Source organism: Stegostoma tigrinum, chromosome 19 (assembly GCF_030684315.1).
Source record: "Stegostoma tigrinum isolate sSteTig4 chromosome 19, sSteTig4.hap1, whole genome shotgun sequence".
Taxonomy (NCBI): Eukaryota; Metazoa; Chordata; class Chondrichthyes; order Orectolobiformes; family Stegostomatidae; genus Stegostoma; species Stegostoma tigrinum.
Window position 1 is genome coordinate 30679243 of NC_081372.1, and position 15397 is coordinate 30694639.

Genomic DNA, 15397 nt, shown 5'->3' on the forward strand with positions numbered 1-15397 from the left:
GCTGCTTTAACTGTAGAAGTTGGCTAATCAAGGGTGATGAGTTTCCAAACACAGATATTGTGGAACTTGTTTGGATCACCTTTGCCAGTTAGGGAGCATTTCTACCAACTCTTTCTTTAGAAAATTAAGTTTGGGTTTGGGTGAAGTCAGAGTACAATTCATGAATACGGGCTATACGCATCTGACCAATGAAAAGGGAGAGTTCAATGGGTTGAAAAGCTTCTTCTCACTCTGAAATTTTTACCTACAAATCCACCATAGCACACACAATCAATTTGTCAAATGTTTGAGAAAGGAAGCTACTGGCCATTCAGCTGAACAATGTCAAGTGGTAGAAGGAAGAGATGGTGAAAGATAGATAGAACATTATTCTGCAACAGTTAGATGTCACTCAGTTACTCAGGGAATCAATATAGATTTCATATTTGACAGCTGAGTTTTTGCTGGGGCTTTGAAAAAATAAAGGACAGGAATAAGGTAGAAGGGAGAAAAGATTAAATGACAAAAAGAAATGGGTATGGAACAAGTAAAAAACACTAAGATACATTCAGAGAAATGTAAATTGGGAATACAGAATCACTAGCATTTGTTATCCAAAAACAAAAAACAAAGTGCAGAGCCTATGATCTGTATTTTTTGAAATACAAAAACTCCAGGCAGGAATAGGTCATGTGGCCAATGAGCTGACTCCACCATTCAACATGTTTACTTTGATTCGCTACTTCAAAGTCTCCTTCTTATTCTCTCCCCATATGCTTGACATCTTTAGCTTCTCAAAATCTATTTCTTTCTTAAATATATTCAGCGATGCCACCTTCACTGCTTTCTGTGATAAAGAATTCCACAAGTTCACCACCCTCTGAGTGCTCATCCTCCATTCTCCTACCTTCCAGCTTTCCTTTCTACTTTTCTATTGTTCATTTTAATCCTTGTTTCTCATATTCCTGTCTCCTTTTTTACGTTCCCGTTCCCTGTCACTCTAGTTTGCATTTAATGATGAGTTTGTAAGGCTGTAAAATGTCAAATCAAAACTTGAGGCATTGGACTTGCTGCTTATGTTGACCTCCATTGAAATTATCCAAAATTGTGAAGACTAAGACATGAGAGTGGAAGTGTTGCAGAGAAATAAAACAACAGTTAACTGGAAGCTCACGTTCACACTGGCAGGCAAATGCATCTTTTTCACTACTTGTCATATTCCTGTTAACATACCCTTTCATCTCTCTTGTCACTTTATCAGTTTTGCCCTTTTTTTAAAATTAATTCACAGGATGAGGGTGTTGCTGCCTAGGCCAGCATTTATTGCTTATTCCAGAGGACAGTTAAGACTGAATGACATTGCTGTGCATCTGGAGTCATCCGTAGTCCAGACCAGGGAAGGATGGCAGTTTCCTTTCTGAAGGAATATTAGTGAACCAAGTGGATTTTTCTGACAATCAACAATGGATTCACGGTTATCATTAGACTCTCTTCCTCCTAGATCCCCTCTTTTCTCAGCTTCAATACTTGTTAAAACTGTTGCATCTCATTTTTTCCCTGTTTTGATGAAAGGTCATTAACCTGAAGCATTAAAACTATTCTCATTCTCCAGATGCTGCAAGACACATCTCCACAATTTCACTATTTTTGTCAAAAAGAAAAATAGAGTTTTCCAGAGTTTTTCAGGCCTTGCCACTGCTTAACCCTTGTGTAGTAAAGTAAATGGAGGGCAACTGCATTATCAGAGTCTGTTCTGCATAATCAGAGACAAACATCATTGTTTTTGGGCGGACTTAAAATTGGGGCAGGAGGGTAGTTGGCAAATTTCCATTCCATTTTAACTACCCTGCCTGATTTTTACCAGACGTAAAGGAATTTCAGACATGGAATATGAAACATCCTCTCAGTGAAGCAAACTGTAGGGAAACATTCTGGTTAATTGTTGGCTCACAGTCCATAGTGTAATTAGCTTTGTATTCTTCCTTCATCTTTAAATCTTGACCACCACCTTTTATCAACTAAAAAGAGGGTAAAATGTATTCAATTTTTTTTTAAATGTGGAGAAATGATACATCTCAAGTTTGTATCTAAAGTCCTTTAATGGTTTAAAACATTATGGAAAGCAAAAAAGATTCCAAATTCTGATAGCTGTGCCACAACTGAGCCACAAATATAAACTCTTTATATCAAACTACCCACTCATGAAACAATTCAGATTAGCTACTAGGCATCTGCAGAGTACGTAACTATGTTAATTATAAAGTAAATGCTGCCATCTAGAGACCAGAAAACCTTTTCTGAAGAAGGGAAATCTCATCTCAGTAACCTGGTGTAGTACAAGAAGTTCATAGAACATAGAACATAGAACATTACAGCACAGTACAGGCCCTTCGGCCCTCGATGTTGTGCCAACCTGTCATACTGATCTCAAGCCCATCTAACCTACACTATTCCATGTACATCCATATGCTTATCCAATGACGACTTAAATGTACCTAAAGTTGGCGAATCTACTACCGTTGCAGGCAAAGTGTTCCATTCCCTTACTACTCTCTGAGTAAAGAAATTACCTCTGACATCTGTCCTATATCTTTCACCCCTCAATTTAAAGCTATGCCCCCTCGTGCTCGCCGTCACCATCCTAGGTAAAAGGCTCTCCCTATCCACCCTATCTAACCCTCTGATTATTTTATATGTTTCAATTAAGTCACCTCTCAACCTTCTTCTCTCTAATGAAAACAGCCTCAAGTCCCTCAGACTTTCCTCGTAAGACCTTCCCTCCATACCAGGCAACATCCCAGTAAACCTCCTCTGCACCCTTTCCAAAGCTTCCACATCCTTCTTATAATGCGGTGACCACAACTGTACGCAATACTCCAAGTGCGGCCGCACCAGAGTTTTGTACAGCTTCACCATAACCTCTTGGTTCCGGAACTCGATCCCTCTATTAATAAAAGCTAAAACACTGTATGCTTCTTAACAGCTCTTCAAATTTCACTTTAAAAAAAACTTTTCCAAATACTTAATCACAGCATCCTGAAATGTCATTTCCTACAGATAAAATAAAATCACGAAAGATTATTTGACATGCTACATAATGTTTGGTAATAGCTGAATGTTATGCCTTTGCTAATTGGTATCCAGGATTATGCACGCTTGCAGTGTCGTGATATATCCAGCGTGTGCTGAATTGTGCTGTCAAATATTTGTTAAAAATGCCTGGTGACAAATTGGCAGATGATCAATACAACTTAACTTTTTTGTCATCAATAAAACATGCATTTTATAGCACCTTTAAAATAGAAGACTCAAGGTAAGCATCAAAAGGGATATGATCATCTCAAAAAAGGACGTGATGTCATTTGATGTCAACAGATTGTCAATACTAACAGACCAACCTTCACATGCTGCAATCATTCCTACAACAATTCAAAAGCACAAGCCTAAAGGAAGAAAATAGAACAGAAGGAAGGAAAATCCTTTTAAGTGATGAATGAAAATGTTCCTAGTGGATTTGTGGGTACATATGGTAGCTATGCAAATTAGAATATCCTATATGGTTACTTAAATTAATCGTAGTGTTAATTTCTTAAATGTCAATTGCAGAATTGACTAGATTATCTTTTTCCCTTCATATATTCAGATTTTAATACATTACAAGTCGGGTTTTTTAAAAAATCCCTTATCACTCACCTTTGGAGATACAATGCTCCCCTCCACCTCTGGTCACTTCAACGTTGGGTATATTTTGTACCACTTACTATATTTGTTTACAGAATGTCACAGAAGTCTCTCAGAGAGTGAAAATACCAATTTCTTATTCATAATAACCTCCTGTCACAAGAAGTCATATTTTAGGCTACATTTAAATTCATTTGAAGCTCAAGAGTTCAAGGCCCATTCCAGATCTTGATGCACAATCCAGACTGCTAATTTAACACCATAGCAAGGAAGCAATGCACCATCACAGGTTCCAACTTCCAGTTGAGATGCTTATTCTCATTAGGTCCTTCCAAATGAAACTTAAAAAAAACTAAAAGTGCAATTTGAAGAAGACCAGGGGCATTTCTTAATGTCTTGTGAAATATTTATATCTCATGTTTTGAAAGAAGCTATATGAAAAATAAATTCCCTTTCTTCCTTTCCTTTACTTTCTAGAAAAAAACACTACAGTCACTTACCAGACGGGAGCACTTTTAAATAGTTTTCTCCACGCGACTTTATCGTCCCTTGAATTCATTAGACTGTTGCCCAAACTTTCCAAAGATATAATCTGGTCTACATGACATAAATTATTATGAATGTCATAATGATATGAAGATAGTTGCACAGAGGAATAGAACATCTCAATGACAATAAAATTATAAGGCAGGCACTGTAACAAAATAAAAATGCATATTTACCTTCTCCATTAAGGAAATATTTCCACATACAGTACGCCCACAGAATGGAAGGGAGGCCAGAAAAGTAGAACACAGTCTCCCAGCCATACCAGTCCAACAACACTGAACCAAAAGCTCCGATTATTAATGTCCTACAGAAAAAAAATCAGCTCATCAACATACAATGGCAAATATTCATTCACTGCCAAGACGATTTTATCTCCGAGGGTTGTGTAACTTCTACATCATAATTATATGAAAATTATTTGAATGGGTAAAAAATTGCGCATGCTGCTGTGCAGAGGGACCTGGGTATCCCTGTGCAAGAATCACAGAAGGTTGGTTTGCAGGTACAACAGGTAGATAAGGTAAATAGAATTTTGTTCTTCAGTGTTAGAGTGTCTGAGTTTAAAAGTTACAGTTGTACAGGATGTGGGTGAGGCCACATCCCGAGTACAGCATGCAGTTTTGATCTCCTTCCCTGAGAAAGGATGTACTGGCATTAGTGGGGAGGGGGCAGAGGAGATTCACTAGGTTGATTCTGGAGTTGAGAGGGTTGGCTTATGAGGAGAGACTGAGCAGACTGGGGCTATATTCATTGGAATTTAGAAGAATGAGGGGGATCTTATAGAAACATTTAAAATTATGAAGGGAGTTGATAAAATAGAAGCCAGGAGTTTGTTTCCACTGGCAGGTGAAACGAGAACAACAGAGCATAGTCTCAAAATTAGGGGAGCAGATTTAGGACTGAATTGAGGAGGAACGTCTTCACCCAAAGGGTTGTGCATCTGTTGGATTCCCTGCCCAATGAAGTAGTCAAGGCTTCCTCATTGAATATTTTTAAAGCTAAGATAGATAATTTTTTGAACAGAAAAGGAACTGAGGTTATGGTGAGAGGGTGGGTGAGTGGAGCTGAGGCCACGAAAAGATCAGCTATGATCTTATTAAATGGTAGAACAGACTCGATGGGCCAGATGGCCTACTCCAGCTCCTGGTTCTTATGTTCTAACTTTGGAACTCTCTGCTTCGGAAAATGGTGGAGACAAGGTCGTCAAATATTTTTTAAGACAAGGTGGATGGATTCTTGTTAGCCATAAGAATCAAAGGTTATCAGGGATAGATGGGAATGTGGAATTTGAAACAAACAGGTCAGCCATTATCTAACTGAATGGCAGATAGGCTTAAGGGCCTGAATGATCTACTTCTGTTCCTATTTCATATATTTGTACATAATTCCTCTGTCCAAGCAGTGCTTGCAAGAAACATTTATGGCAATAACAGTTTATCTTTGAGACCGTTGACACAATGACCAAAACTGTTTATTTTCTCAAACAACATCAGAAATTTCAGTTCAATATCATGCCTTGAGACAGTTTTTGGTAACATCAAGTAGAAGAGACTGAAAATATAACGACAGTTTCTATTTATAAACTGCCTTTAACATGAACACAATCCGGCACGTATGGACACCAAAACAAACCCACAGATATTAGGATATGTTACAGAAATCTTAATCAAACCTTTTTAAACAGCATCTTAATAGAGGACAGAGAGGTTTAGGGAGGGAATCCCAAAGCTTAGGGACTTCATGGTTGAGGCATGGCTGCAAATGGTGAAGTAATTAAAATCAAGGATGTTCCTCAAAGATCAGAATTAGAGAAATTCAGATGGCCTTGAGGAGTTTTAGGGCTGAAAGAGATCATCGAGATTGTGAGCAGCAACATAGATGAGGTATCTAAAGAAAAATATAAGAATAAAAAAAGAAAAGAGGCACTGCTTGAGTGGGAACCAGTGAGGGTCACGGTGCACAAGGATGTTCAGAGACCAGTATGTTAAGAGTTAGGAAATGGGCAGCTAAATTTGGGATTACCTCAAATTTATGGTTGATAGAATGTGGGAGGCTGGTCAGAGGGATATTGGGATAGTCCAAGCCTGCAGATAACAGAAGGATTCAGAAGCTTTTCAGCTGCAGATCACAAAATTGTTACAGCACAGGAATGACCATTGTCCTGTCATATCTACACTGGCTCTCTGAGTATTTTAACTTAATGCCAATCTCCTGCCTTTTCCTGTAACCCTTGTACATTGTTTCCACTTAAATATGCATCCAATTCCCTCTTGAATATCTCAACTGAATCTCCAACACTCTTGGGGGGAGGATTGAATTCAATAACCTAACTACTCGCTGTATGAGAACATTTTTTTGTCACTTCACATTTGTTTCTGTTGCAAATCACTTTCAGACTGTCCCCTCATTCTCAGCCCAAATTTGAGTCTGAATAGTTTCTCCTTATTCAATGTCCAGGTCCCTCATAATTTTGAAAACTTCTTTCAAATCTTGTCTTAGCCTCCTCCTCTTCAAGGAAAACAGTTCCAATTTATCCAATCTTTTCTTATAACTGAGTCTTATTCCTGGAACCATTCTTTGTAAGTGTCTTCTGCACTCTTCCCAGCGTATGCAGATAATGTGACACCCACGACTATACACAATACGCCAGATGAGGTCTAACCAGTTTCATCATAACCTCCATGCATTTGTACTGCACGCTTCAATGAATGAAACCTAAAATACTGTTTACTTTATAAACAGCTCTCTTAACCTGTCCTGACACCTAACATATGTACATATACACACGGGTCACTCTGCTCTCGCACACCTTTTAGAATTGTATCCTTTGTTTTACAATGTCAATTCATGTTTTTGTACCAAAGTACCTTGTGATTCTCCACACTGAAATTCACCTGCCATGGTCACTTCACTTCACCAATGTTCATCTGAAGGTCTATACCACACCCCTCCCTATTGACAATTTTTCCAAGTTTTGTGTTGCAAAATGCAAATTTTGAAATTGTCTTCTGCATACCAAGATAAAGATCAGTTATAAAAATCAGGAAAAGCAAAGGTCCAGTACCAGGCATTGGGAATCACACAACAAACTTTCTTCTAACCCAAAAAATACCTGTTAACCATTACTCACTATTCAATATCCGTCAGCCAAATTTTCATCCATGTTGTTATTGTCCTTTGCATTGCATGACCTATAACTTTCCTCACAAGTCTGTTATGTTACACCGTATCAGATGTCTTTTTGAATCCCTGTACACCATATCAACAGCTTTGTCCTAGTCACTCGCTCTGTTACCTCTTTAATAAATCCTAACAACTTAATTAGACACAATTTCCCTTACCAAGTCATGCTAAATCTTCAAAATCAACTCAGATTTTTCCACATGACTATTAATTCTAAACTAAAGAAATGTCTCTCGAAGTTTCCACGTCATCAAAGATAGAACATAGAACATTACAGCACAGTACAGGCCCTTCGGCCCTCGATGTTGTGCCAACCTGTCATACCGATCTCAAGCCCATCTAACCTACACTATTCCATGTACGTCCATATGCTTGTCCAATGACGACTTAAATGTACCTAAAGTTGGCGAATCTATTACCGTTGCAGGCAAAGCGTTCCATTCCCTTACTACTCTCTGAGTAAAGAAACTACCTCTGACATCTGTCCTATATCTTTCACCCCTCAATTTAAATCTATGCCCCCTCGTGCTCGCCGTCACCATCCTAGGAAAAAGGCTCTCCCTATCCACCCTATCTAACGCTCTGATTATTTTATATGTTTCAATTAAGTCACCTCTCAACCTTCTTCTCTCTAATGAAAACAGCCTCAAGTCCCTCAGACTTTCCTCATAAGACCTTCCCTCCATACCAGGCAACATCCTAGTAATTCTCCTCTGCACCCTTTCCAAAGCTTCCACATCCTTCTTATAATGCGGTGACCAGAACTGTACGCAATACTCCAAGTGCGGCCGCACCAGAGTTTTGTACAGCTTCACCATAACCTCTTGGTTCCAGAATTCGATCCCTCCGTTAATAAAAGCTAAAACGCTGTATGCCTTCTTAACAGCCCTGTCAACCTGGGTGGCAACTTTCAAGGATCTGTGTACATGGACACTGAGATCTCTCTGCTCATCTACACTACTAAGAATCTTACCATTAGCCCAGTACTTTGCCTTCCGTTTACTCCTACCAAAGTGCATCACCTCACACTTGTCCACATTAAACCCCATTTGCCAGCTCTGCAGCTTATCTATGTCTCTCTGCAACCTACAGCATCCTTCGTCACTATCCACAACTCCACTGACCTTAGTGTCGGCTGCAAATTTACTAACCCATCCTTCTACGCACTCATCCAGGTCATTTATAAAAATGACAAACAGCAGTGGACCCAACACCGACCCTGGCGGTACACCACTAGTAACTGGTCTCCAGGATGAACATTTCCCATCAACTACCACCCTCTGTTCTTCTTTCAGCAAGTCAATTTCCGATCCAAACTGCTATATCTCCCATAATTCCATTCCTCCGCATTTTGTACAATAACCTATTGTGGGGAGCCTTATCGAATGCCTTGCTGAAATCCACGTACACCACATCAACCGGTTTACTCTAATCTACCTGTTTGGTCACATTCTCAAAGAACTCAGTAAAGATTTGTGAGGCACGACCTTCCCTTCACAAAACCGTGCTGACTATCCCTAATCGATTTATTCTTTTCTAGATGATTATAAATCCTATCCGTTTTAACCTTTTCCAACACTTTACCAACAACTGAGGTAAGGCTCACTGGTCTATAATTACCAGGCTTGTCTCTACTCCCCTTCTTGAACAGGGGAACCACATTTGCTATCCTCCAGTCATCTGGCACTATTCCTGTAGACAATGACGAGCTAAAGATCAATGCCAAAGGCTCGGCAATCTCCTCCCTGGCTTCCCAGAGGATCCGACGATAAATCCCATCCGGCCCAGGGAACTTATCTATCTTCACCTTCTGAAGGATTTCTAATACCTCTTCTGTGTGAACCTCAATCCCACCTAGTCTAGTAGCCTGTATCTCAGTATTCTCCTCGACAACATTGTCGTTTTCTAGAATGAATGCTGTTGAAAAATATTCATTTAGCGCTTCCCCTATCTCATCTGACTCCACACACAACTTACCACTACTATCCTTGATTGGGCCTAATCTTACTTTTATCATTCTTTTATTCCTCAAATACCTATAGAAAGCCTTAGGGTTTACCCTGATCCTATCCGCCAACAACTTCTCAGGTCTCCTCCTGGCTCTTCTGAGCTCTCTCTTTAGGTCTTTCCGGGCTACCTCATAGCCCTCAAGTGCCCTAACTGAGCCTTCACATCTCATCCTAACATAAGCCTTCTTCTTCCTCTTGACCAGAGATTCCACCTCCTTCGTAAACCACGGCTCCCGCACTCTACAGCTTCCTCCCTGCCTGTCAGGTACATACTTATCTAGGACACACAGGAGCTTTTCCTTGAATAAGCTCCACATTTCTAATGTGCCCATCCCCTGCAGTTTCCTGCCCCATTCTATGCTCCCTAAATCTTGCCTAATCTCATCGTAATTGCCTTTCCCCCAGCTATAACTCTCGCCCAGTGGTATACACCTATCCCTTTCCATCACTAAAGTAAACATAACAGAATTGTGATCGCTATCACCAAAGTGCTCACCTACTTCCAAATCTAACACCTGGCCGGGCTCATTACCCAGTACTAAATCTAATGTGGCTTCGTCCCTTGTTGGCCTATCTACATACTGTGTCAGGAAGCCCTCCTGCACACTCTGGACAAAAACTGACCCATCTATAGTACTCGAACTATAGTGTTCCCAGTCAATATCTGGAAAGTTGAAGTCCCCCTTGACAACTACCCTGTCTCTCTCACTCCTATCGAGAATCATCTTTGCTATCCTTTCCTCTACATCTCTGGAACTATTCAGAGGCCTATAGAAAACTCCCAAAAGGGTGACCTCTCCTTTCCTGTTTCTAACCTCAGCCCATACTACCTCAGTTGACGAGTCCCCAAACATCCTTTCTGCAACTGTAATACTGTCCTTGACCAACAATGCCACACCTCCACCACTTTTACCATCTTCTCTGTTCTTACCGAAACATCTAAATCCCGGAACCTGCAACAACCATTGCTGTCCCTGCTCTATCCATGTCTCTGAAATGGCCACAACATCGCAGTCCCAGGTACTAACCCATGCTGCAAGTTCACCCACCTTATTCCAGATGCTCCTGGCATTGAAGTAGAGACACTTCAATCCAATTTCTTGCTTGCCAGTGCCACCTTGCTTCCCTGAAACTTTATTTTGGACCACCCTACTCTCGACATTTTCTATAGTCGAACTACAATTTTGGTGCCCATCTCCCTGCTGAATTAGTTTAATTTCCCCCCCCAGGATATCGGCACCCCTCTGGTTCAAGTGAAGACCATCTTGCTTGTAGAAGTCCCACCTACCCCAGAAAGAGCCCCAATTATCCAAGAATTCAAAACCCTCCCTCCTGCACCATCCCTGTAGCCACGTGTTCAACTCCTCTCTCTCCCTATTCCTCGCCGCACTAGCACGTGGCACGGGCAACAAACCAGAGACAACAACTCTGTTCGTCCTAGCTCTCAGCTTCCATCCTAGCTCCCTGAATTTCTGCCTTAAAACCCCATCTCTCTTCCTACCTATGTCATTGGTGCCAATGTGGACCACAACTTGGGGCTGCTCCCCCTCCCCCTTAAGGATCCCAAAAACACGATCAGAGACATCACGCACCCTGGCACCTGGGAGGCAACACACCAGCCATGAATCTCTCTTGTCCCCACAGAACCTCCTATCTGTCTCCCTAACTATGGAGTCCCCAATGACTAATGCTCTGCTCCTCTTCCCCCTTGCCTTCTGAGCAGCAGGGACAGACTCTGTGCCAGAGACTTGTGCCCCACTGCTTTCCCCTGGTAAGTGTCCCCCCCAACAGTATCCAAAACGGTATACTTATTGTTGAGGGGAATGGCCACAGATGAGCTGGAGTAGAGTCAGGCAATATTATAGAGGTGGAAATATTCAGTCTTGGTGATGGTTATATGTGCAGAAGCTCATCACACTGCTAAAAATAACACCAAGGCTGCAAATAGTCTGGAGTAGGAAGAGTTAAAAAGTGGTAAGGAGTGAGAATGAGAAGGAAGAGTTTGTGGTAAGCACTGAAGACAATGGCTTCTGTCTTTCCAATATTTAATTAGAGACCATTTCTGACAATCTAGTACTGAATAATGGATAAGCAACCTATAGATAGTGGAATGTTGAGAAAGGTGATGGAAAGTACAAACTCAGTGTCATCAATTTATATATGAAAAATGAGTGTTTTCAGGTTTTGTAAAATGGCCTCATATATTTAAAGATAGAACATAGAACGATACAGCGCAGAACAGGCCCTTCAGCCCTCGATGTTGCGCTGAACTGTGCACTAATCTAAGCCCATCCCCCTACACTATCCCATCATCATCCATACACTTATCCAAGGACTGTTTAAATGCCCCTAATGTGGCTGAGTTAACTACATTGACAGGCAGGGCATTTCACATCCTTACCACTCTCTGAGTAAAGAACCTGCCTCTGACATCTGTCTCAAATCTATCACCCCTGTTTGTAGCTATGCCCCCTCGCACAAGCCGACGTCATCACCCTAGGAAAAAGACTCTCACTGGATACCCTATCTAATCCACTGATCATCTTTTATGTCTCTATTAAATCCCCTCTTAACCTTCTTCTCTCCAATGAGAACAGACCTAAGTCCCTCAGCCTTTCCTCATAAGACCTTCGCTCCAGACCAGGCAATATCCTGATAAATCTCATCTGCACTTTTTCCAATGCTTCCACATCCTTCCTGTAATGGTGCGACCAGAACTGTACACAATATTCCAAGTGAGGCCGTACTAGCGTTTTGTACAGTTGCAGCGTGGCATCACGGCTCCGGAACTCAATCCCTCTACCAATAAAACCTAACACACCATATGCCTTCTTAACAGCACTATCAACCTGGGTGGCAACTTTCAGGGATCTATGTACATGGACACTAAGATCCCTCTGCACATCCACACGAGCAAGAATCTTTCTATTGATCCAGTATTCTGCCTTCCTATTATTCTTCCCAAAGTGAATCACCTCACATTTATCTGCATTGAACTCCATTTGCCACCTTTCAGCCCAATTCTGCAGTTTATCCAAGTCTCTGCGCAACCTGCAACATTCTTCCACACTGTCCACCACTCCACCGTCTTTAGTGTCATCTGCAAACTTACTAACCCATCCACCTATGCCTGCCTCCAAGCCATTTATAAAAATGACAAACAGCAGTGGTCCCAAAACACATCCATGAGGCACACCACTAGTAACTGGACTCCAGGTTGAATATTTTCCATCAACCACCACTCGTTGCCTTCTTATAGAAAGCTAGTTTCTAATCCAAACTGCTAAATCTCCCTCAATTCCATGCCTCCACATTTTCTCCAATAGCCTACCACATGCAACCTTATCAAAGGCTTTATTGAAGTCCATGTACACCACATCAAATGCCCTATCCTCATCCACATGCTTGGTCACCTTCTCAAAAAGCTCAGTGAGGTTTGTGAGACACGACCTGCCCTTGACGAACCCATGTTGACTATCTCCAATCAAATTGTTGCTTGCTAGATGATTATAAATCCTATCTCTTATAATCCTTTTCAAAACTTTTCCTACAACAGACGTAAGGCTCACCTGTCTATAATTACCTGGGTCATTTCTACTGCCCTTCTTGAACAAGGCTACAACATTTGCAATCCTCCGGTCCTCTGGTACTAAACCTGTAGACAATGATGACTCAAAGATCAAGGCCAAAGGCTCTGCTATCTCCTCCCTAGCGTCCGAGAGAACCTTCGGAAAAATCCCATCTGGCCCAGGGGATTTATCTACTTTCACACCTTCTAGAATTGATAACACCTCCTCCTTACTAACCTCAATCCTTTCAATTCTAATAACCCGTAACTCAGTCTTCTCCTCTACAATATTCTCTGTTTCCTGAGTGAAAATTTGATAATGAGAAGGGGCCAAGGATAAATCATTCTCTGTGGTGAGAAATGGCAGACCTTAAGATCATTCACTAGTCATGACAGACAAAAATGGAGACAGTTAAGTACAGTCCACCCAGCCAGACAACAGCAAACAAAGCCCAACAAATCCATTGTCTGTTTCCTTGAGTGACCGCTTCACCAGCAATACCAGAGTCTCAGAACTAAATTTTTAATCATTTTCAATCCAGTGCAAATTGGACTTGAAATGTTTATTCTGTTTCTCCCTCCAGCACTTTCCTTTTTTTCAATTTCAGGAAATTACAGCATTGTATCAGAAGTAGAATCTCAATAACGCACCAATCATAGCAATAGTAATTTCTAGCCTACAATGTTTCAAGTAAGTTTGCTTGTTCTTTTTGTAATGCTGGTGATAAACCTATATGTTCAACTCAGTTTTGAGTTAATACACAGTATTCTCATCGGTTGCCAAGTCTGGTCTTTTCTAGCCCAGCCTAGGAACCTGACTTTTGTTATAAACATGAAAGATTAAACTTACCCAACCTGGGAGCCAGTGCACACTGCACTGTTGGTAAATGCTCGATCACTCTCTCGCACTTTATTGGAGAACAGACTTGACAGAGATGGGTAAAATGCACCTAAATTTTCCCAAGAAACATACAAAGTTTAACTTTTCATTCAGTTATTACTTAACTCAAATACAATGATCTATTGAAGTCAAAACAGTTAAAACATTCTCAGAATTGAAGCATTTAGAATATTTTAAAATTTCTTAAACTCTAATTGTCATGGCAGGGTACTCAACACACAAGAGGTAATTTTGCAAGACCCTGCTGCTGCCTGCTGAATCTTCATGCTGAGAACAAAGGTTTGAAGATAGGTTATCATCTCAGGGCTAATTCTGTGATTTACCTTAGCACTCATTTCCAGTTGTGCTCCAAACTGGAATTGTATGCAGTATAATCTGAAATGTTAACTATATTGATTGACCCTATTCAACAGTTTGAGCTTTGCGAGTCTTGCAACAATGTTTGTATTGTTAACATGCACTTTACTCACTTCCAAGATTCCAACATTATCTCAATTTATGAGTTGGGTTATGGTGCAATAAAATCTGGTGCATTCTAAAAACACAAACAGTGATTTTGCTTAAAAATACAAATAAATATCTACAAAAACACTTCTCCTTTTTCTGAAGAAGCGTCTAGACCCAAAGCATCAGCTTTCCCACTCCTCTGATGCTGCTTGGCCTGCTGTGTTCATCTACACCTTATTAGCCCAGATTCTCCAGCATCTGCAGTTCCTACCATCTCTCCTTTAACTCCACTGATGAGTGCATCATGCAGTGTATTACTAAACCATAATCAGGAAGATCACAGATGAAAATTTTTTTTTACTCAGTATAAAATGAGACAGAAAGCAAATCTGCATTGTTCCAGCTCCTGCTATTTAACCACTACCATAAGTGTCAAGCAAGGATACAGCTGTAGTCAATTTATATAAAGCCCAGGGGCTAATACCTGACAAATTCTCAAGCAAAGAATAGTCTTTTGATCAAAGTGCCAGGATAACAATGGAACAATAAACCACCCACTAAAATTAGAGTAAAGGGTCATGAGGGAAACCAGTACTGGAAGCGCAAGTTTAATAGACAATGACATTTTTACATATTTTTTAACTTCCAAACAGCAATGAGAAACATAATGGACTGGATTTTGTTACAAGGTTAATGATGAAGCGAACAGTACAGCAATTCTGCTGCCAACACACGTGCAGTTGAGCATTCAAAACCAGACATTTTCAGAGAAATCTTGATCCTCATCGGGGTGCACTGTTGCAGTTCTCCACAATAGATTCAACACTGAAATGAAATGAAGTCAAAAATCACACAACACCAGGTTATAGTTCAACAGGTTTATTTGAAAAAAAGCTTTCAGAGCGTATCCCCTTCATCAGATGATGTGAGAAAGGAGCACACAGAACACAGAATTTACGAGTAAAAGATCAAAGAATCATACAACTGATGAGGATATATTAAAAAACCTAAAACGTTGTTAAATCTTTAAGCAGTTAGAATGTTTTAATTGATTAATATGTGTGTGTAAATCCCTGAATT

General features: G+C 40.5%; 1 protein-coding gene across 3 annotated transcripts in view; it reads right to left on the reverse strand.

Annotated features, from left to right (window-relative positions):
- The window catches only part of slc17a9b (solute carrier family 17 member 9b), a 54121-nt gene that overhangs the window by 22951 nt on the left and 15773 nt on the right, over positions 1–15397 (reverse strand). For all 3 annotated transcript variants that reach the window (XM_048549875.2, XM_048549874.2, XM_059652802.1), the window contains exons 4-6: positions 13820–13919; positions 4383–4513; positions 4161–4257 (exon numbers count right to left, since the gene is read on the reverse strand). In XM_048549875.2, coding sequence (XP_048405832.1) covers positions 4161–4257; positions 4383–4513; positions 13820–13919 — 328 coding nt within the window. The remainder of the gene's footprint in view (positions 1–4160; positions 4258–4382; positions 4514–13819; positions 13920–15397) is intronic.